The sequence below is a fragment of the Nyctereutes procyonoides genome, unplaced genomic scaffold (assembly GCF_905146905.1).
Source record: "Nyctereutes procyonoides isolate TBG_1078 unplaced genomic scaffold, NYPRO_anot_genome, whole genome shotgun sequence".
In the NCBI taxonomy this organism is placed as follows: Eukaryota; Metazoa; Chordata; class Mammalia; order Carnivora; family Canidae; genus Nyctereutes; species Nyctereutes procyonoides.
Genome location: NW_026575146.1, coordinates 82,834,577 through 82,855,349, shown reverse-complemented (window position 1 = coordinate 82,855,349; position 20,773 = coordinate 82,834,577). Strand labels below are relative to the sequence as shown.

The 20,773-nt window shown below is 58.9% G+C and overlaps 2 protein-coding genes across 4 annotated transcripts; both read left to right on the top strand.

The window, feature by feature from the left end:
- Positions 1–2,337: 2,337 nt before the first annotated feature.
- Positions 2,338–11,032, top strand: KIRREL2 (kirre like nephrin family adhesion molecule 2). The gene is made up of 17 exons (XM_055310263.1): positions 2,338–2,564; positions 3,376–3,428; positions 3,621–3,770; positions 4,320–4,469; positions 4,636–4,796; positions 5,181–5,331; positions 5,627–5,732; positions 5,854–6,002; positions 6,326–6,453; positions 6,545–6,677; positions 6,973–7,073; positions 7,200–7,419; positions 8,107–8,209; positions 8,495–8,603; positions 8,933–8,998; positions 10,109–10,147; positions 10,417–11,032. Exons 1-17 carry the CDS (start codon positions 2,338–2,340, stop codon positions 10,486–10,488), a joined length of 2,118 nt encoding a protein of 705 aa, XP_055166238.1. The 3' UTR covers positions 10,489–11,032.
- A 1,096-nt stretch (positions 11,033–12,128) lies between these two features.
- APLP1 (amyloid beta precursor like protein 1) lies at positions 12,129–20,769 on the top strand. Of its 3 annotated transcripts, none has more exons than XM_055312084.1 (17): positions 12,129–12,335; positions 13,207–13,350; positions 14,050–14,182; positions 14,390–14,502; positions 14,718–14,851; positions 14,961–15,145; positions 15,580–15,710; positions 16,087–16,161; positions 16,971–17,129; positions 17,207–17,335; positions 18,127–18,226; positions 18,988–19,095; positions 19,356–19,382; positions 19,567–19,637; positions 19,873–19,935; positions 20,066–20,209; positions 20,324–20,769. In XM_055312084.1, exons 1-17 carry the CDS (start codon positions 12,189–12,191, stop codon positions 20,420–20,422), a joined length of 1,962 nt encoding a protein of 653 aa, XP_055168059.1. In that variant the 5' UTR covers positions 12,129–12,188; the 3' UTR covers positions 20,423–20,769. The 3 variants fall into 3 exon arrangements, with proteins under 3 accessions (XP_055168059.1, XP_055168061.1, XP_055168060.1); XM_055312085.1 differs by having other exon boundaries at positions 12,130–12,335; positions 19,359–19,382; XM_055312086.1 differs by lacking the exon at positions 19,356–19,382.
- Positions 20,770–20,773: the final 4 nt, after the last annotated feature.

Sequence of the window (20,773 nt, the reverse complement as noted above, 5' to 3'; positions counted from 1 at the left end):
TCTTTAGCTGGATCCCTCTCTCTATGTGTCTGGCTTTTCTTATTGTCTCTCTTCATCCATTTGTCTCCTTCTATTTCTCGGTTTTCCTCTCTTCCCATAAGTCTCTCTCTCTCTCTCTCTCTCTGTCTCTCTTTCTCCTTTCCTCCTCTTCAGTCTCTCTCTTCTCTCCTGCCACCCCCACCCCTGCTCTCCTCTCACCACTCACAGCCCCTCAGAGGGGACAGCTGCTCAGAGTCCGGCAGGCCCCAGGAGCCCAGGAGAGCGATGAAGCTGATGTGGTCAGTGGTAGAGACCCTCCCGGCAGAGGAGACCCAGCCCGATGTCGTCCTCACACTGCTGCCTCCCCCAGGCACCCTCTCGAGTCTCCAGCTCCAGGTCTCTGCCCAGCAGGCTCCTCCCGGCCCAGCTGGAGCATGAAATCCCCTGTCAGCACATGCCAGGAACATTCCACGGTGCCTCCCCAGCCCCCATGACCCCAAGGGCCTGGCTCTGGCCAAGGATAAGGGGGAGCAGGTCAGATCCAGGTGGAGATCTGGACCCAGCGTGGGGTTGGGACTCCCCATCTCTTCCCTCCCCTGGTACATGACCTTGGCAAGCCTCTTCGTTCCCCAAGTAGACAGCTTTTCGTTGCCACCTCTGCTGGGGGGTGTGCAAGAGTGTGTTTGGGAGACTGTGAGAGTGCAGATATCTGTGTTCTTGTGTGTGTATGGGTGCATGAGCATGCGTGTGAGCATGGGGAAGGTGAGAGCGAAATGTGAGCTGGGAAAGTATATGCAAGAGTACGTGTGTGAAAGACAGACCAAGGTATAAGTGTGCAGGGCAGCCAGAGTGGGTGGAGTGAAAGGCAGCGTCCAAGACCACCTGCACTAAGTGTGTATAGGAGTGAGCCCAGCTTGGGAACCCCATGGCCACGTGCGTTCTAGTTCATGAAGCTTCTCTGTCTCTCCTCCCCTCCCTCCCTCCCTCTCCATTAGGTGGTTACATCTCAGGCAGCCTTTACCTATGTCACTGTCTCTCTTTACGCCTCTATGCCTGGGTCTCGGTTTTTCGTGTCTTCCTGTCTTTGTTCTCATCCCCATCCCCCACTCCCCATGCTCTGTCTCTCTCACACACCAGACGCTCAATAAATATTTGTTCTCGGTCAACATTTGAAGACACTTCTTCCTTTTATTTGTTCCTCCATCTCTGCATCCTCCTGGTTGTCACATCTTTGACTTTCGTAACCATACGCTGCTCGGCCTGCCCCCCGCCCCCGCCCCAGTGTGCACACACAGACACTCACGTGGGATAAGCTTCTTCTGCCTGCTTATCTCCTGCAGGAATTGGAACTGCTGGCTTCCCCTCCCTGCCTCCCCCTCCCCACACTCCCTTCTCTGGTCTTCCTCCAGGAACAAGATGAGGCATCTGGCCGGAGCCCCCACAGCTCCATCCTTAATGTTGCCTCTACTCTTTCTTCTTCCCTCCCATTCCAGACTCCTTGCCCTCCCCTGCACTATCTTTCCCAACTGCCCCCCACGCCTCCTGGGGAATGGACTGGATGCAGAGCTGGAGGTTCCGTCATAGGGGCTCTCACCAGATGGTGTCCCTCAGGGCGGGGGTGTAGAGCTGTCAGTTGCTGAGACCTTTAATTAGCACAAACCTTCCACCCTCCACCTTGGCTGTTTTCCTTCTCTGGATGCCCCTGGGACCTCAGGCTCTCCATTTTTCCATGCCTGTGGCCCAAGAGAGCCAGGAAGGGGAAGCAATGTCAGGTGTCTGGAAAAACAGCCTTATACGAGCTGACTTCTCCCCAAGACTCAGGAGTCCTGGCTCCAAGCTCATCCTCTGTCGAAATCCCGGCTCTAGATTCCCCAAACAGAAGCCTGCTCAGGCCCCCAGAGTCCTCCCCAGGACCCACCCCTCTCAGACTCAGGAGTCCAGGCCTGCAGCTGCTTCTCCTCAAGGACCCAAGAGTTCAGGCCTCCACCCCTTCCCCCCACCCCACAGAGGACTTAGGGCAGATGTTGACTGTCTGTGATTTTCAAATCCTCCTGGGCCTGCGTGGGGGTGGGAGGGATTGGTGGCTAATCCACTGACTCTAAGACTTAAGACCAGATTTTCTGACCCCCCTGTCGTCCTCTCCCAACTGCACCATGCTGCAAGCAGGGGAACTAGTTGAGTCTCCAACTCCCCCAGAAACTCCCAGTTCGGGCCATTAGCTTCTCAGTCAACAGAGATGTGAATGCCCAGGCTCAGAAGCCTCTGAGTGCAAGCCCCTGCCATTTGGAGAAGCAAGAATCTGAGCTCAGGAGCAACAAAGGACCTGAACGTGGGCCCCCAGGCCCCGCGGGCTCCGGAATGTCAGGCCCCGGGTCCCAGGCCCCCGGCCCCACTCCGTCGGCTCGGGGTCCCGCCCACCTGCCCCGCCAGCTGCGCAGCGCCCCGGCGGGCCCGCGGCGTGGGAACGCCCCAGCTGGGCAGCAGGCAGCCGTCAGGACAAGCTGCGCGGTTCCCAGCCTCCCCGCCCGCCGCAGCTCGGGCACCGCCGCCGCCCCGCCGTCGCCCGGCAACCGCAGTCGGGGGGCGTGGGGGGGGCCGAGCCCGGACTGCGGGGTCTCGGGAAAGGAGGGGCTGGGGGCCTGGCTTCCCGGACCCTGGGACTTGCGGTGCTTTGCAGCGCTAACGCGCAGGCACAGGATATTCTGAGCTGGGGTTTCGAAGCGAGAAGAACTGAACCCCCTCCTCTCCTCAGGGGTCCCGGTTGCCCCCCCAGGCACCCCAGTGTCCTCTTCCTGACCCGCAGGCCCAGGGGAGCGCCGGGCCCCGCCTCCCCGAGGCGCGGAAACTAGCGAAGCCCCAGGGGCTCCCATTTATAGCTCCGTTTCCACTCAGCGCGGTCCCTCCAGGACCGGGACTGACAAGTTTCTTCCACTCTCTCTCCCGCCGTGCCCCCCACAAGCCTGGGGGTGCAGGTGTCCACCCCAGCCGGGACGCCCTCCGTCGACCCAGGTGTTCAGGCTCCCAGACCCCAGTTTGGCTGGGGCGCCCGCGGGAAGACCCCGCCCTGCGGCGCCCCATTCATCCGCGTCTCGGCCGCGGGAGTTTCTCAATGGGAAGGGGCGGGGCCCCGGGGGGCGGGGCGAGTGGGATCGGGCCCTCCCCGATCTCTGAGAGGCCCGGGGCGCGGAACCCGCCTGGGTTTCAGCGTTGGAGCCGGCTGCTGAGCAGTCTCGGGGCGCTCCAGGCCGGGAACGGGGTGGCTCCTAGGCTGGGGCGAGGAGCCGGGCGCGAAGGGAGCTCCGGCCGGAGCGGGGAGAGGTGTGCTGTTGAGGAAGGAGTTAGCAAGGAAGCCAGTGCAACAGCAAGTCTGCGGGATCTTGGGGGCCACACTTTCAGAATGCTGGTCCCCGCCCTCCTCGTCCTCCTCTTCTGCCTCCGAGGCCATGCAGGTACCTCGAGGGGCGGGTGAATTTGGGGGAGGATTGTTTGCCCCCTGCCTCTTTACTGGGTTAGAGGAGGGGGCTCCGACTCCTAGGTCTGCAGGAGAACTCTGGGAGGCTGGGCTCCTGGGTCCTGAATGAGGGAGCTAAGCTCATCGCTAAACTCAACCCTGCTCCACATCCCCCTCCCCGTCCTCCTAGGTCTGTCGCCCCATTTCCTGCAACAACCAGATGACCTGGTGGCACTGCTGGGGGATGAGGCCCGTCTGCCCTGTGCCCTGGGTGAATACTGGGGGCTGGTTCAGTGGACTAAGGATGGACTGGCTCTAGGGGGTGAAAGGGACTTGCCAGGTGAGACTGTTCTCTCTACTCAGGACGGTTTGGCTCCAGCTCTATCAACGGCTTGGGCTGTATCTGGGGTTCTGTTTTGAGGTTTTCAAATTTGGAAAATTGTTGGGCTCAGGTAAACATCTGGGAGGTTTTAGCTTCTTCTCTGGGTGGGTAGTGGGTTTTTATTTGTATCACAAAATATTACGTAAATGCAGAAACATACATGCATAGAGCATACAAGTAAGATTTGCCAAAAAGTTACTCGTGTAACTACTACTCACGTCCATGGTCAACTCCCCAGAAGCCTTTCCTATTCCTTCCTCCTATCATAGCCCTCTGCTCACCCCAGAGGGAGTATCTAATCTTGACTTCCGTGGCAATTGTTTCTTCACTTTTCTCTGACTTTTTCACCCACCCCCAAGTTTGCCATGACTCTGGACTGGGAGGGGGTTAGAGTCTGTCTGGCCCAGCACCCACTTTGGGATGTCTTTCTGGTATGGGATGTCTGGGGAGGGAGGCTGGGGCCAGGAACTCAGAACCATGGTGTGACTGCCTCTTCCTTAACTTCAGGGTGGTCCCGGTACTGGATATCAGGGAATGCGGCCAGTGGCCAGCACGACCTTTACATTAGGCCCGTGGAGCTGGAGGATCAAGCATCATATGAATGTCAGGCTACACAAGCAGGCCTCCGCTCTCGACCTGCCCAACTGCATGTGCTGGGTGAGGACCCAGCTCACTTGTCCCTGGGAAACCTGGGGAGGGGGGTGGACAGCCAGTGCTAGCTGAGTATCAGAGTCCAGGGAGCCCAGAGGAATGGTCATTAGAGCTGGGAAGATTGGGGCCTCTGGTCCCAGGATCCAGCTCTGACCCCAGTCTACACCCACAGTGCCCCCAGAAGCCCCCCAGGTGCTGGGCGGCCCCTTTGTGTCTCTGGTTGCTGGGGTTCCTGCGAATCTGACCTGTCGAAGCCGTGGGGATGCCCGCCCCACCCCTGAGCTGCTGTGGTTCCGAGATGGGATCCGGCTGGATGGGACCACCTTCCACCAGGTCAGGTCCAAATCCCTATGCAGCCCTTGGCCATGCAGGGACGTTTGGGATCCAGTCAGACCACAGGCTTATCCAGAGGAAAGAAGGGCATGGGAGGGAAGAGGTTCAAGTGTTGGGACCCTTGGTATGTGATTAAGGTTAAGGACTCCAGAGCCAGACTACCCAGGTTCAAATCCTGGCTCAGCGACTTGGTAGTTGGTTGATCTTGAGTTCAAGGAGCTTAACCTCTCTGTCCATCAGTTTCATTATCTGTACAATAGGGACAATAATATTCACTTCATAGGGCACTTGTGAAGATTATACATGTAAAATGCTTAGAAGTGACACATAGTAAATACTGTATAAGGGGTAGATGAAATCATTGTTATTATTCATAACCTCCAGCCCCTGCTGAAGGAAGGAACAACTGGGTCAGTGGAGAGCATCTTATCCTTGACTCCTTCCAGCCACGATGATGGAGCCACGTTGGTCTGTCGGGCCCGGAGCCAGGCCCTGCCCTCGGGGAAGGATACAGCTATCACACTGAGCCTGCAGTGTGAGTGCAACTAGACACTGGCCCTGAAGCCAGAGACCTTTGGGAAAAGAGGGGCCTGAGGACTGGATTCCAGGGTATGAGGAAGGAGGAGGCTGTGGACCTGGGGCCCTGGAGGCATTGGGAACTGGAGTCCTGGGCTCCCAACTCAAAAGGAAGAGGATACTGGGGACCCAGAGTGGGCATTGGCAGAGGAGCCTGGCCACCCAGCCTGTGAGAGGCTGGGCATTGGACTCAGGAGCTCCACGGAGGTGTTCCAGGTCCTTGCCCACCGCCGACCGCTGACCCACCTCCGCAGATCCCCCAGTGGTGACTCTGTCTGCGGAACCACAGACTGTGCTGGAGGGAGAGAAGGTCACTTTCCTGTGCCAGGCCACAGCCCAGCCTCCTGTCACTGGCTACAGGTGAGGACGATGGTCACCTCTCCTCAGGCCCGAGCACGCATTTGGGGAAGACTGAGATTGGGACGTCCGTGGGTGTCCTTGGGGAGCAGGGACGACGCGAACAGCCCCACTCCCCCCGCAGGTGGGCAAAGGGAGGCTCCCCGGTGCTCGGGGCCCGCGGGCCAATGCTGGAGGTCGTGGCAGACGCCTCATTCCTGACTGAGCCGGTGTCCTGCGAGGTCAGCAACGCTGTGGGCAGCGCCAACCGCAGCACCGCGCTGGACGTGCAGTGTGAGCCGGGGCGAGCCCTGGGTGTGGCCAGAGCGGGGCGGACGGCCTGGGGTTAGGGGCTGGAGGGGGGCGTGGCCGCGGCCGGCCGCGGGAGGAGGTGGAGCGGGAACGGGACGTAGGCAGGGATTGGCTGGGCTGGGTCAGAGGCGGGGCGGGGCGGGCCCGGGGGCGGGGCGAGAGGGGCGGGGCCGGGGCGTGCGAGCAGAGTTGCCGCGGACTGGCCGCCGGTACTTGGGCCCTCGGGTGTCGTCCCTGAGTGGCTGATCCCGGGTCAGAAGCTGCATCCCTCCCCGGCCATGCGACGTCTCCTCTCTCTCCTCCAGTCGGGCCAGTTCTGCAGGCAAGGCCAGAGCCCATGTCAGTAGACATAGGGGAAGACGCTTCCTTCAGCTGTGCCTGGCGCGGGAACCCGCTCCCACGGGTAACTTGGACCCGCAGCGGGGACGCGCAGGTGAGACCCGATCTGGGGCCCGCGGCCGTGGCTGGCGATGGACGGGGCTTCCCCTCGAGGTCCTGCCCCTGACGCCCCTTCCCCATCCCAGGTGCTGGGCTCCGGGCCCACGCTGCGTCTTCCGTCGGTGGGGCCCGAGGACGCCGGCGACTACGTGTGCAGGGCTGAGCCCGGGCTCTCGGGCCTGGGGGGCGGCGCCGCGGAGGCCAGGTTGACGGTGAACGGTGAGCACGCGGCGCTGCCCAGAAGGCCGGAGAGCCCGGGACGGGGAACGCGCGGAGCGGGCGAGCGCTCAGCGGGGTGGGCGTGGCCTGGAAGGGCGCGCTCTCTGGACCGGGGCCCGGGGGTAGGAGCGGGACCCCGCGCGGGCGAGCCCCCGGGAGGATCCGAGGCTGCCGAGGGGCGTGGCCTGGCTGAGCGGCGTTGGTGGGAAGGGCCAGGACCTGGCCGCGCCTGATTGACCACCGGAGCCTCCGCGGGCAGCGCTTCTCTCTGACGCGCCCGCAATCTCCAAACCAGCTCCCCCCATCGTGACCGCCCTGCATTCTGCGCCCGCCTTCCTGAGGGGCCCCGCCCGCCTCCAATGTCTAGTCTTCGCATCCCCAGCCCCAGATGCCGTGGTAAGGAAATGTCCCCGCTCTCCTGACCGTCAGGCCGGACCTCCAAAACTGCTGTGACCGACACCCTGCCCGCCCTTCCCTCCCTTTCCAATCTCCTTAATGACTTCCCTTTTTTTGTGCCCCCAGGTCTGGTCTTGGGATGAGGGCTTTCTGGCGGCGGGGTCGCAGGGTCGGTTCCTGGTGGAGACATTCCCAGCCCCAGAGGGCCGCGGGGGACAGGGCCCAGCCCTGATCTCTGTGCTACACATTTCCGGGACCCAGGAGTCCGACTTCAGTCGGGGTTTCAACTGCAGTGCCAGGAACCGCTTGGGTGAGGGAGGCACCCAGGTCAGCCTGGGCCGTAGAGGTGAGATTCCCGGCCTGAAGCCTCCAAATCTGAGGATCTCAAACCCCCAAAGTGCAACAATCTCAAACCCAGGACCTCCAAACGCGGACTACCTCAAACCTTGAAAGCCTCAAAGCTCATGAGTCCCTTGAATCCTGAGCACCCCCCCCAACAGTAAATTCCTTTAAATATAGAATTCTAAACTGAGAGGCCCCCTCACACTTAGGTGCCCCAAAGGAGGGAGGCTCCAAATATGGGGAATCGCAAAATTAAAAACCCCTCAAACTCTAGGACTCCCTAAAGCCAGGGAGTTTAAAACCTGGGGAACCCCAAATTCAAGAGGCCTTAAACCTGAAGGACCCCAAGCTAGAGACTACAGACTTGGGTATTCTCAAACTTGACGGCCTTTTGAACCCAGACACTCCAACCCAAGCAAGCCAAATCCCAGTTCCCCAGTTCCTCCTGGGCCTCACACTTAGCCTCCTCAGAACACCCCTTCTTGGGACACCTGGGTGGCTCAGTGGTTGAGCATCTGCCTTCAGCTCAGTTGTGATCCTGGAGTCCTGGGATCGAGTCCTGCATCGAGTTCCCTGCAGGGCACCTGCTTCTCCTTCTGCCTATGTCTCTACCTCTCTCTCTGTGTCTCTCACGAAGAAATAAATAAAATCTTTAAAACAAAAACAGAAACACCCCTTCTCCTCCCTGTAGACTTGCTGCCCACTGTGCGGATTGTGGCTGGAGTGGCTGCTGCAGGCATGACTCTTCTCATGCTCATCATTGGGGTGACCCTCTGCTGCTGGCGCCACAGCAAGGGTGAGTGACTGAGCCTTACCTCAGTACCATCCCCTACCTCACCCCAACTGACCTGGCCTTGACCTGGTCCCAGTCCCACCTCTTTGGTCTCTGGCTCACCTTCAGGCCCTGATTCCTCCCTCAACCCCTATGTCCTTCTTCTCAGCGTCACACTCCTTAACCTACCAGCTTCCTATTGGTACACAGCCTCTTGACCCAGCCCAGTCCTCTTTCTTCCTGCTCCCTGGTCTCCACAAACTGTGACCCTGCCCCCATCACTTTTCTCTGCTGCCCCACTGTCCCTGGCCTCAGCCTCTTTCTCCAAGCAAAAGAACCTGGTGCGAATCCCAGGCAGCAGCGATGGCTCCAGTTCTCGGGGTCCTGAGGAGGAGACAGGAAGCGGCGAGGACCAGGTAGGATGTCCCCAGACCCAACTCTGCCTCTAGAACAATTCGTAACCTAAACCCAGCTGCTCTCCTAGTCCCAACTGGGCCCTCCAACTCAAAGAGGGTCTGGCTCCCGACAAGTGACCCCCAAGTCCAAATATGCCCCTGACCCACCCAGTTATACCCTAGACCAAATATGTCCCGGGGCCCTTTGTCTTGTATCTGGACCCCAGCTCCAGAGGCTCTTGGCCCCTCCTGCCTGGTCCCCAGTGCCCCCAGCTGAGGGGTTGTCAGTGTTTGGCACTGGGCCAACAGGATCCTCTGAGCACTCCCTCTTACTAAGCACCCTACCCCAGGGCCCCATCGTGCACACGGACCACAGTGACCTCATTCTGGATGAGGAGGGGGCTCTGGAGACCAAGGTGAGTGTTGGAAACAGAGGGGTTCCCTTCACTGGGTCTCTAGCTCTCTCCCTGCTTGGTCCCCTCCCTTTTCATGCTGTTGCCCCCCAGATGAGGGGCCTAGCCCCCCCTTCACCCTTTCTTCTTGCCTCCTAGGCCACTTCACTCACCTCCCCAGCCTGTTTGCACATCTGCTGATTATGCCCACAATCCTGTCCAGCCTTGGCCTCACTCAGCCTGTGCTTTCCCATCACACCCCCACCTCAGGCCTCCTGGATGCCTCTGCCAGGTCCCCCACTGGCCTCAGTTCTCCCCAAACCTGCCCCTTTTGTGAGTCCCCTTCTTTTGAGCTCCACGGACCTCAGTCCCCAGTCCAGAGCCTTTCTCTGTCTCCTGTGTACATAGCATGTGCCATTCCACTGGCCTGACACACTACTTTCCTTCCCATACCTATCTGATTCTGTCCTTTGTTCCTCTGGTCTCAGCTCAAATATTTCTTGTTCTAGAAAGCCCGTGCTTCCCTCCTCACTGCCCTGATCATTCTGTGTTCCGCCTGTCACAACCAGGACCACTCTGCCCTGGCCTCCTGTCCCAGCCCAGAAACCCTGCTTGTGCTTCCCCATAAAGCCTTATCACTCTGCCTGTACTTTCCCCATCACTACTCTGACCCCTTTGGACTTAGGGGATTTGCCATTTGCTCCTTGGCCTGGGATCTCCATGAAGGCAGGACCCTGTCTCTCCCCACGATAGATACCTCTAGCAACAGCGTAAGGCATGACACAGAATCAAAGCCTTGGGGCTGGTGGGCAGGTGACTGAATGTCTTGGTCTCAATCTGTCTGTTCCTGCTGCATCTCCTTCCATAGCACCAGGCCCTAGCAGGCCTCTGTTCTTCTGTTGTTGCCTTTTCCTGCCCATTTCCTTCTGTCCCTTTGTTTCTTGTCATTGTTTTCTTGCCCCTTTTTGTCTTCCTATCGGTCTATATGTCTGTCTTTCTCTCTGGGTCTCCGCTTGCTCCTGTTTCTGTCTTTTTGTCTCTCTCAGGTCTTGCTTTAAGTGTGACTCTCCATTAGGGACCGTAACTTCCCCCAATATCCTCAAATACCTTAACCAATCCAATTTGTTCCCTCAGGATCCAACCAATGGTTACTACAAGGTCCGAGGAGTCAGTGTGAGCCTGAGCCTTGGTGAAGGCCCTGGAGGAGGCCTCTTCCTGCCGCCCCCCTCCCCTCTTGGACCTCCAGGGACCCCTACTTTCTATGACTTCAACGCACACCTAGGCATGGTCCCCCCCTGCAGACTGTATAGAGCTCGGGCAGGTTATCTCACCACACCCCACCCTCGAGCTTTTACCAGCTACATCAAACCTACATCCATTGGACCCCCAGATCTGGACCCCAGGACTCTACCCTTCCCCTATGCTGCCTTCCCCACACCCAGCCACCCGCGTCTCCAGACTCATGTATGATACCTCTCCAAATGAAGAGGCCTAGAATCTTCAACTTGCCATAATGGATTGTCCTGATTTCTAAGGAATCAGAAAAAAAGTTGGTGACCTTACTCCTCCAAAACTGAACATTGATGGGAGAGAAAGATCATTACGATCATCTGGATCACTAGTGTACAATCAGCTCAGCCAAAGGGGATGCTCCAAGTGGGAACAAGATGGCCACTTGACCAACTATTCCCCAGTGTAAAAGAGATTCCAGATGGCAGATGAGCTCTTTGTAGGGGGATGGGGACAGGAGGTGTTAGGAGGTAGGGGCAGGGATGGATGTTATTTCCAGACATTGAAAGAAGAGATTTCAAGGTGACCAATCACCTATACTGAGAAGACAGGCAACATAGGACAGATTAAGATGGAAGCCAGACCAGGCCCCTGTCCTGGTTCTCCCTGAGGGGCACTTTGCTTGGCCAATGGAAGTGCAGCCAAGATGGCTGTTCACTCTCTGGGAACCCAAGAGAGCAACTATCTTGATCCTTCCAAGTTCTTTAAAGGTCCTGGAAGAATTGACTCCACCAAGGAGTGAGGATAGGGTGAGAACTGCCAGCAGGAGAGAGGAAGAGGGTGGGGTGGGTAGGGGTGGAACCTGGGGATAAGAATATTTATGTTTAATAAAAAAATGTTGAGAAGTGAATGCGTCTTGGGGATTCTCCTGGCATCATTACCTTACGGAAGGAAGCGGTCCATTAAATCTGCCCCAAGGCCCTTCCTCTACCCTAGGCCCTGAGTGGCTGTAGGAACAAACCATGACCACCTCTCGGCCCTTTATTACCCACTTGGCCTTCTAAGCTCTTTTGACACACATCTACACAAACATACATGCGCAGATGCACATACATGACGAGTGCTCCAGTGGGCTTGGGGAAGACAGCATTCTAGTTATTTGGGGAAACAGCAGTGAGCCCTGGAGAGGAAGCCGGGAGGGAGAGGTAGGGGTGAGAGAATAGAAATGTCGGGGTCCTCAAAGCAAGGATGGCTGAGCCCCTCGCCCCGAGGTGCTGGGTACCTGACTCAGGTCATCCTTAAAGGAAGGGCCTGGGGGCTTTGGTTTATGAATCCCCCAGCTAGGAGTTAAAGGTCCAGACACCTGGGATCCTTGGAAGGCAGAGCAGAAGGCCAAGACTCCGGGGAGAAAGGGCAGGGGCTTGGTCTCAGGTCCTGAAAAGAAGGTGCCTTTAGCCCCGACTCCTGGAACCGAGGGAGAAGGGGACCGGCCCTCAGCTGCTGGGTCCTCCACTGGGGGAATTTGGGGGGCCCGTATTCCTGGGACCTCCGGGGAGGAATTTGCTGGGGGGAGAGGTCTCCAACGCCGGCGCGGCTGCAAGAGGAGGCTGATGTGGGAGTGTCTGGCTCTGAGGGAGGGAAGGCTGGGCGCGAGGGGCCTAGGAAAGGCTCAGCACCGCGGAGCGCACGACCCAGGCTCCGGGCCAGGCCCCGGCACGCGCTGGGATCCCGCGGCTCTGGGCGGGGGCCCGCGCCGCTCCCCCCGGCCCCCCGGCCGCCCCCGGCTGCGCAGAGCCGCCGCGCTATTGTCCTGGCCGCGAAGGCGGGGCCGGCGCGGGGCGGGGCTGGCGGCGCCGGCGCAGCCCGGGGGCGGCGGGAGGAGGAGGCGGCGGCGGCGGCGGCGGCGCTGGGAGCTCCTGTCACCGCTGGGGCCGGGCCGGGCCGGGCGGGAGCGCAGGGGACGCGAGGGCGCGAGGGCCGGGACATGGGGCCCAGCAGCCCCGCCGCTCGCGGTCTGGGCCGCCGCCGGGGCCCGCCGCCGCTGCCGCTGTCGCTGCCGCTACTGCTGCTCCTCCTGCGCGCGCAGCTCGCCGTCGGGAGCCTGGCCGGTGGGAGCCCCGGCGCGGCCGAGGTGAGGCCCGGCCGGGTCCTGGGGGATGGGGGACGGGGCGGGACCGGGCCCGGGACCCGGACGCGGACACGTCCAGGGCGGAAAGCGCAGCCCTTCCAGCCGAGGGGCCGGCCCCTAACGCCCCTAACGGCACGGGGCATCCAGGAACCCAGGAGTTCAGGCCCCAGCCTCCGTCCTCCCGCCGCCTTCTGCCCCTAGCTTAGGAACTGGCCGTTCCAGAGCCCCCGGTCCCCAAAGTCCAGCCTCTTGACCTAGGTGACTCAGCCCCAGCCCCTTCCCACCCAAACATGGGGACCCACCAGACAGTAAGACACCCGGTTCCAAGTGTGTTGGTCCCTGGCATCCTCTGGACCCATTTGAAGGCTCCCGCAGCCTCCGAGAACCCAGGAGTCCAGGTCTCCAGCCACCGACCCCCGCCCGACCCAGGATGTGGCTCTCCAGCCCAGGCCTGCAGGGCCCTGAAGCCAGGCCTTGTCGTCTTTGCATCGGAGAATGGGACCCTGAGCTAGGGACGGAGGGAGGAGGGGCCCGAACGCCTGGGTTCTGGCCTCCTCCCCCGCGATTAGGTTTTAACCCCTTCGGGCTTCAGTGCGGCTGCGCCGGGGTGGGGGCGGAGCCTGTCTCCGCGGCAACAAGGCCGCGAGACACCCCGGGGACCTGGGTCGCCGTGGCAACGGGAGAGCTGGGGCGCCCCCGCCCAGTGGGAGCTGTTTCCCGGGGAACAGTCCCTCTTAGGAGGCGGGTGCGCGGTGCTTTGCGGAGGGGGCTGGTGCTGGGGGGTCTGAACCTCTGGGTCCTACGGAGCGAACGTCCGGGGGACACACGTGCGGGCGTCCCGCGGCCCTCGCTGACCCCTCTGACCCGACCCCAGGCCCCGGGGTCGGCCCAGGTTGCTGGACTATGCCGGCACCTAACCCTTCACCGGGACCTGCGCACCGGCCGCTGGGAACCAGACCCACAGCGCTCGCGACGCTGTCTCCGGGACCCGCAGCGCGCGCTGGAATACTGCAGACAGGTGGGCGGGCCCTGCTGGAGGGGCGTGGTCAGCGAGCCGGGTCCCCCGAAAGAAGCTAGTGGTGCAAAAGGCAAGGTCCGGGGAGGATGAGGGATCCAAGTAGGCCGGGGAAGCTAGGGGGCGTGGCCGAGAAAGAGGCGAATTTAGGATCTGTTTTTGAGAAACTGGGTCAGGAACTGTGCAAAGAGGGCCGGCTAAGGATGGTATCCAGTGAAGAGACAGTTTAGCAATATGGGGTGGGGTCCTTAAAGACTAGGAATGTCGGTGAGCTTGGCCGAAGGAGAGGCGGGGCTCAGAAAAAAGACCTTTTGGACCTGCAGGATGGGAAATGGGGTGGAGCCCAATGAGAGTGGAAAGCTGGGAGGGTGGCTTCTTCGAAAAGGCAGTTCTAATACAAAGAGAAAGGACGCTTCCTGAGAAGCCAAACCGAGGAAGAGGTGAGGCTTAAGGGAGGACCAAACCTGTTGGGGGAGGGGACAGAAGTGACCAGAAGAGAGATGGATTTACAGGGATTAAGTTTCTGGGTGGTTGTCGGGGCTTCTGAACGAGAGCTACTGGGGGCGTGGCCGGGGGCCTGCTGGCTGAGATTTCTAAGACCTAGGGTGATCACTAGAGCCTTGAAAAGGGACGTGGCCAGTGGGTAAGCACGGCTGACAGGGGTGAGGCTGTGGGTTGATCGCCCCCACCCGGTGCCCCCAGATGTACCCGGAGCTGCAGATTGCACGTGTGGAACAGGCGACGCAAGCCATCCCCATGGAGCGCTGGTGCGGGGGTGCCCGGGGTGGCCGCTGTACCCATCCCCACCACCAGGTTGTGCCTTTCCGCTGCCTGCGTGAGTTATAGGCTGGGGGAGGGGAACAGAAGTGGGGGTATCCCGGGGGGTGAGATTCTGGGCCCTGGGCTCAGGCTCACATTAGGGATCTGGACGTCTGGGTCCAGAGTGGGGCAGAGAAATCTCGGAGGATAAAATGTCTGGATTCAGAGGAGGGTGGGGCTAATGTCTGTGGGAAGGTCTCACTCTGGTACCCCCACACCCCAGCAGGTGAATTCGTGAGCGAGGCCCTGCTGGTGCCTGAAGGTTGCCGGTTCTTGCACCAGGAGCGCATGGACCAGTGTGAGAGTTCCACCCGGAGGCATCAAGAGGCGCAGGAGGTCAGGATCCTGGCCCATCCATCCTCACCCCCTAGAACCCAGGATTCCAGTCCCCTAACAGAACCTGAGTCTGGGCCTCAGCCCCCTCTTCCCACTGGGACGGAATCAGGAATCCAGGCTCCCAGCCCCATCAGACCCCAAGCCCCAGGCATCCGGACTCCCCTCTACCCCTCTCCTAACACACAATCGTGGCATCTGGGCCTGTTCTTCTGCAGGCCTGCAGTTCCCAGGGCCTCATCCTGCATGGTTCCGGCATGCTTTTGCCCTGTGGCACAGATCGGTTCCGAGGTGTGGAGTATGTGTGCTGCCCCCCACCAGTGACCCCCGATCCGTCTGGGACAGCAGCTGGGTGAGTGGGAGGGAACCTTCCATGCACATCCCGAGGCTCCTGAGGCAGGAAATGGAAGCCTGGGGGCCCAGGTCAGATTCTCATTGCCTTAAGTCTTCTGTTCCCTCAGTGACCCCTCCACGCGCTCCTGGCCCCTAGGGGGCAGAGTAGAGGGGGCTGAGGAGGAGGAAGAAGAGGAATCCTTCCTACAGCCAGTGGATGATTACTTCGTGGAACCCCCACGGGCTGAAGAGGAAGATGAGGAGGAAAGAATTCTACCCTCAAGCTCCCATAGCCCTGCAGGGGTCAGCAAAGGTGAGACAGTCTCTGGACCCTTAGTTCCCTCTTCCCTGGAGGGAGGATGATTTGAGGGAGCCTTAGTGTAGAGGCATCTTTAGGTGGGACCTGTTGGGGAGAGAGCTGGGGGAATGGAAGGGATGGGAGTAACTTGGGATAAAGAAGAGGTGGGAGGGCTGTCCTGTGAAGAATGCAAAGGCTGAGGATGGTTTGGGGGTACGTGGAGGTAAAAGAGCCATCTGGTAGTTCCTAAGGATTATTTTGGGGAAGCTTAAAGGATGGTATAATGGATTCCTAAGCTTGACAAAAACAGGCCTGGTTCAGAACTCTATCTCTCATGATGCCCCATAGCAGCTATGGTTATGTGGACACATGGTGGTCTCCAGCGTGCTCTAGGGAGGGGAGGTGACCAGGCCATGGGCTTCGGGATTCCCTGACTCCTGGCCTTGCAGTGACCACCACTCCAAGGCCCACAGATGGTGTGGATGTGTACTTCGGCATGCCTGGAGAAATCAGCGAGCACGAGGGGTTCCTGCGGGCCAAGATGGACCTGGAGGAACGAAGGATGCGCCAGATTAATGAGGTGATGATCCTGGGAGCCCCAGGATTTCCCACAACATAGAACTCCCTAAATACCAGGGATTTCCTCAGGTGCACATTGAAGCTGCCTCCAAAGACTCCCCAAGCCCCCATCAACCCCTAGCCCTCCACACTACCTCTGAGATGACCAGAGATCCCTGACCCACCTAGAATCCCGCTGAGAGGTCACCAACATTCTATGGAAACTCTGGTACGCTGTGTCCTTCCACTTTAAATTCTTTCGGAGCCTTGACCTCTTGTGAACCCAAGAGCCAGTGGGACTTAAGGCATCTGGAGCCTCCAAAGTCTTGAAGAGGGACTGGGGAACTCACTGGGTAGAGGGTAGATTGCAGGATCCTGAAGCTCCCCCTTGACCTTAGGTGATGCGTGAATGGGCCATGGCAGACAACCAGTCCAAGAACCTGCCGAAAGCGGACAGACAGGCCCTGAACGAGGTAAGACACCCTCCAGCGGGTCTTAGTCATGCTCGTCCACTGCCTAGGACGCACCTGGTCTCAGCCTGGTTCTACCTGCCCGGTCTCATTCGGTTCCACCTCTTCCTAGTTATAGTGGTCTCTCCTGGCCTGGCCCCCCACTTGGTCCCACCCCTCTTGGCCTATGACTCTCTCTTCAGACTGGCCATGTTTGGCTTTGTCTTAACTTGATCCTTCCCTCTGAGGGCCCCCCCTGAGGTCCTGTCCCCAGCTGAGCTCCTGCAGGTGCAGCCGGGCCTTCTCAGCCTCCTTGATGAGGTCACATCCATGTTCGGCCCTGCCCCCTGATGCTGGTCCCACCCCTCTAATCTCACTTGTACTCAATCCCTCTTCAGTAGGCCCAGTATCAGGACTCACCCATCACCTTCAGGCCTCGTTCAGGTTAGCCCCATTCCCGACTCTTGTTGCACTCTTCTATGTCCTATTTCAGCACAGACCATTTCCAGTTGGCCCTGCCCAGGTCTAGAGCCTTACCTGTCCTATAATAGTTGGAAAGTATTTCACCTGAACACCAGCCAGCTCAGTTCCCAGATTGTTCCCACCCAGTACAGTTTATATCCTTAGATCAAGTCCCAGTTGGCCTGGTCCTGCCTGCACTATGCCTGGCCCTGAATCCCCACCCCTTCCATCAGTGTCCTGTGATCGATTCTACTCCTGCCTACACCCCCCTTCCACCACTTGGCCCTAGAGCCCTGCCTTTCCAGACTGCCTTTGACCCAGACTTTCCCCCGTCTTCACCTTTCCTGGCCCTGTGCTCACCTCCTCGCCAGCACTTCCAGTCCATTCTGCAGACCCTGGAGGAGCAGGTATCTGGTGAGCGACAGCGCCTGGTGGAGACCCATGCCACCCGAGTCATTGCCCTCATCAACGACCAGCGCCGGGCTGCTCTGGAAGGTTTCCTGGCGGCGCTGCAGGGAGATCCACCTCAGGTGCTGGAGCTGTGGGGACAGAGGGCAGAGGGTGAAAAGATCTGGGGCAGGCCCAGCAGCCTTCATCTCTTCCACAGGCAGAGCGCGTCCTGCTGGCCCTGCGGCGTTACCTGCGAGCAGAGCAGAAGGAACAAAGACACACACTGAGGCACTACCAGCACGTGGCTGCTGTGGATCCTGAGAAGGCCCAGCAGATGCGCTTCCAGGTGCTCAGATCCTTCCAGCTCCCAAATATCCTGCCATCCCTCAGACCCCAGGGTCTGGGACCCCATCCCTCAGATGTTCTTTCTGTCCCTTGGATCTCTTCCCAAACCTGGCAACCCCCCACCCCTGTGCCTTGGGACCCTTTGTAGCCCCTTGCATCCCTACTCCTTGATCCTGACCACCACCCACATGCCTTTGACCCCCTTCTTGTCCCTTGGATTCCTTTCCCAGAATCCCCCTCCTGAGCCTCGAATCCTCTCTGTCCTTCACCCCACTGCTTTTCCATGCAGCCCTTGCTCTGTGCCCTCAGATCCCAGTCCCTAGTTCTTGGCTGTTCTCTTCCTGTCCCTGACCACTCCATTCTATGCTTTTGAACTCAAGTCTTGCCCTTGAACCACATCATTTCCCTATGAGCCTCTAATCCTATTTCCCTCTCTGTAACCCCTGAAACCTCATGTTCTATTCCTCAGACTTACGCTCGCTTCCTATTTTCTACGCCGTGTTCCTTGTATCCTACGCCTACATTGTCCCTTGTGTACCCTCCCTGGTGACTACTCCCTTCCCTTCTGCCTCACTTCCTTTTCCAAGCCCCTCACTTCCTGTCTTCTGTACATCTTTTCTTTTTCTTTTTATTCTGCGTCTCCAGTTTTCTTCCTCCTGTGGCCCAATTCCTGGCCATTTTACCCTACTTCCTGCCCATTGTACATGTTCCTTTTCCTTGGACCCTACCCTGCCTCAGTTTCCCCATCTCTCCCTACTGCCCGGTTCATCCTTCATGCTCACTCCCCGACAGGTGCAGACCCATCTTCAAGTAATTGAAGAGAGGATGAACCAGAGCTTGGGGCTGCTTGACCAGAACCCCCGCCTGGCTCAGGAGCTGCGGCCCCAGATCCGTGAGTACCTGTGACCCCTGGTTCCCATTCCAGACATGGAAGGGCAGATCCTGACTCCCAATCATTGCTTCCACCAACACCCCTGTCACCATTTCCATGATTTATTCCTACGTAATAAACTCCAGAACTTAGTAGCTTAAAACAACCATTTTCTTTGCTCCTGACTCTGCCATCTGGTCTGGATTCTGCTGGGTGCTCCTTCTGCCAGCCTTGCCAGTAGTCCAGTGTGTGGCAGTGTCTGGCTAGCAGATCCACTGGGGACTGGGACCCTGGCACAGATGGGCCTCTCTCCCTCTCCAAGTCAGCACAGGGTCTCTTCTCCATGGAGCCCCTCCACGTGGTCTCAGCAGGGTCTCCTCCATAGTGGCTCAGGCTCCCCATACAGGACAGTGAACGCTGTCAGGGCTTCTCAAGGCAGGGGCCCACCTTCTCTTGGTTAAGGCAAGGGACAACCCCAGTCCAGATTCAAAGGCAGGGACCCACACGAGAGCAGGAACACCAGAAAGTGTGACCTGTCGCAGCCCCCGGATCTGTTGTGACTTACTACGGCATATCCCACACCTAATCCTGCTCTTTAAAGAAGCCATTCTCTTGAAACCTCAACCTCCATCCTCCCTCCCAGGGGTATCTCCATCTAGCTCCCCACTATCCCGGATCACACTTGTGGCTATGCCTGATCACTCTACTGTTAGGGTGATGTTTATTCACCCAGTTTTGTTTTGAGGAATGATCTTGACTCCCTTTCTGCATGTTCCCCTCAGAGGAGCTCCTCCACTCTGAGCACCTGGGTCCCAATGAATTGGAAGTCCCCGCCCCAGGGGGCAGCAGTGAGGACAAGAGTGGGCTGCAGCCTCTGGATTCCAAAGACGGTGAGTTAACCCAGATAGAGATAATCCCAGACTTGGGGGGACAGGCACCCACCCTCAATTCTAACTCCCTAAAGTCTGGGGGTATCTTAGCCACCGCAGTGAGTGGGAGAGGATAGGAACGGATGTCTAAGGCCGTGGAGGCCTCTGTAGGATCCTTGATCCTCCTGCCTTGGCCCCCGGGAGGGTGCGTCTCCACTCTTTCCTCGATGATGCCCTCCTTTCTTCACTGTTCCACCTGTCTTGCCTCCTCTGGCTGCCAGCAGACACCCCCATGGCCCTTCCAAAAGGTGAGTATCTCACAGAATAGATCCCAACCACCAAACCCCACTAGTCCCTGAGCCCGGAATGGAAAAGGGTCCTTGGGAACTCCAGACCTGCTGGGGTAGAGTCCGGTGCCCCTTATGACCGCCTCCTCAGGCAGGGGAAGCACCATTCTCAATTCTCCGGAATAAGATAGGCCTTGGGGGTTAGGGTCCACAGAACAAGATGCTGCATCCTCTGGGAAAGAGAAGATGTCCCCCCTGGAGCAGTACGAGCGAAAGGTAGGTCAGACCTATGGGTGCCTGAGGGTAGATGGGAGAGGGGTCCCGGACTCCTAGGTCTGAAGGAGGAGGGTTTTAGGGGTTTGGATTCCTTGGCCTGAGGGAAGAAGGGATTGAGGACATGGACTTTGGAGTCCTAGGGAAGAACAAGGCTGGGGGATGCCCTACTGGGGCCCAGGGGAGGAGGAGGCTGGGGCCCAGACTCCTGAGTCCCTGACACCTCCTGCTTCCCCAGGTGAATGTGTCTGTTCCAAGGGGTTTTCCTTTCCACTCATCGGAGATTCAGAGAGATGAGCTGGTAAGAGGAGGACTGTTCTGGTTACCTAGGGGGAGAGGTCAGAAGTCAGTGACTAGGCTGTGACTCCCAAAGCCACACAGGGCCTTGGCGAGCCTCAAAGATGGCCCCTGCCCCTGTCCTCTCCATGCAGGCACCAGCCGGGACAGGTGTGTCCCGAGAGGCCGTGTCTGGTCTGCTGATCATGGGAGCAGGTGGGGGCTCCCTGATTGTCCTCTCCCTGCTGCTCTTGCGCAGGAAGAAGCCCTATGGGGCTATCAGCCATGGAGTGGTGGAGGTGAGAGACACAAAGACGTGGTATGGGGGAGGAATGCCAGAGTCTGGCACAGAGGAACTGTGAGATCTTCGGTCAGGTCCCTATGCCCCTCTATCCCTCCGGCCCCTACTGCAGGTGGACCCTATGCTGACCCTGGAGGAGCAGCAGCTGCGTGAACTGCAGCGTCACGGCTATGAGAACCCCACCTACCGATTCCTGGAGGAACGACCCTGAACCAGCCCCTTCACCCCTTTGGCTGAGCTCAGACCTTCCCTCTTCCTGGCTCCCCAGAACCCCAACTCCCAGCCTGGGGGAGGGGTCTCAAAAATGTTCATTTCACACTCTTTGTGAGGGGGCTGGAAATTCTTATTTCCCCTTTCCGATCCCAAATTCCACTCCCAAGAAATCCCCAGGTATTCCTAGCTGCCTCCCTGCTTGGGACTTTCTCATCTTAATTTATTTTGTAAGTTAATTTATTGTTCCTTAAGGTGACCACCAGCTTGGTCCCAGTGTTTGTTGTTTCCTAGAACTCACCCTCCCATGTGCTCTCCACTAACAACCCAATAAAATCCTTTACGCCACCGT

Coding starts and splice junctions, on each gene's coding strand:
- KIRREL2 (XM_055310263.1), top strand. CDS start 2,338: ATGTCAGGCCCCGGGTCCCAGGCCCCCGGCCCCACTCCGTCGGCTCGG. Junction 8,999..10,108: donor AGGGGGCTCTGGAGACCAAG/GTGAGTGTTGGA, acceptor TTGTTCCCTCAG/GATCCAACCAATGGTTACTA. Junction 10,148..10,416: donor ACAAGGTCCGAGGAGTCAGT/GTGAGCCTGAGC, acceptor CCCCACACCCAG/CCACCCGCGTCTCCAGACTC.
- APLP1 (XM_055312084.1), top strand. CDS start 12,189: ATGGGGCCCAGCAGCCCCGCCGCTCGCGGTCTGGGCCGCCGCCGGGGC. Junction 15,146..15,579: donor CCCTGCAGGGGTCAGCAAAG/GTGAGACAGTCT, acceptor CTGGCCTTGCAG/TGACCACCACTCCAAGGCCC. Junction 17,130..17,206: donor TGCAGGGAGATCCACCTCAG/GTGCTGGAGCTG, acceptor TCTCTTCCACAG/GCAGAGCGCGTCCTGCTGGC.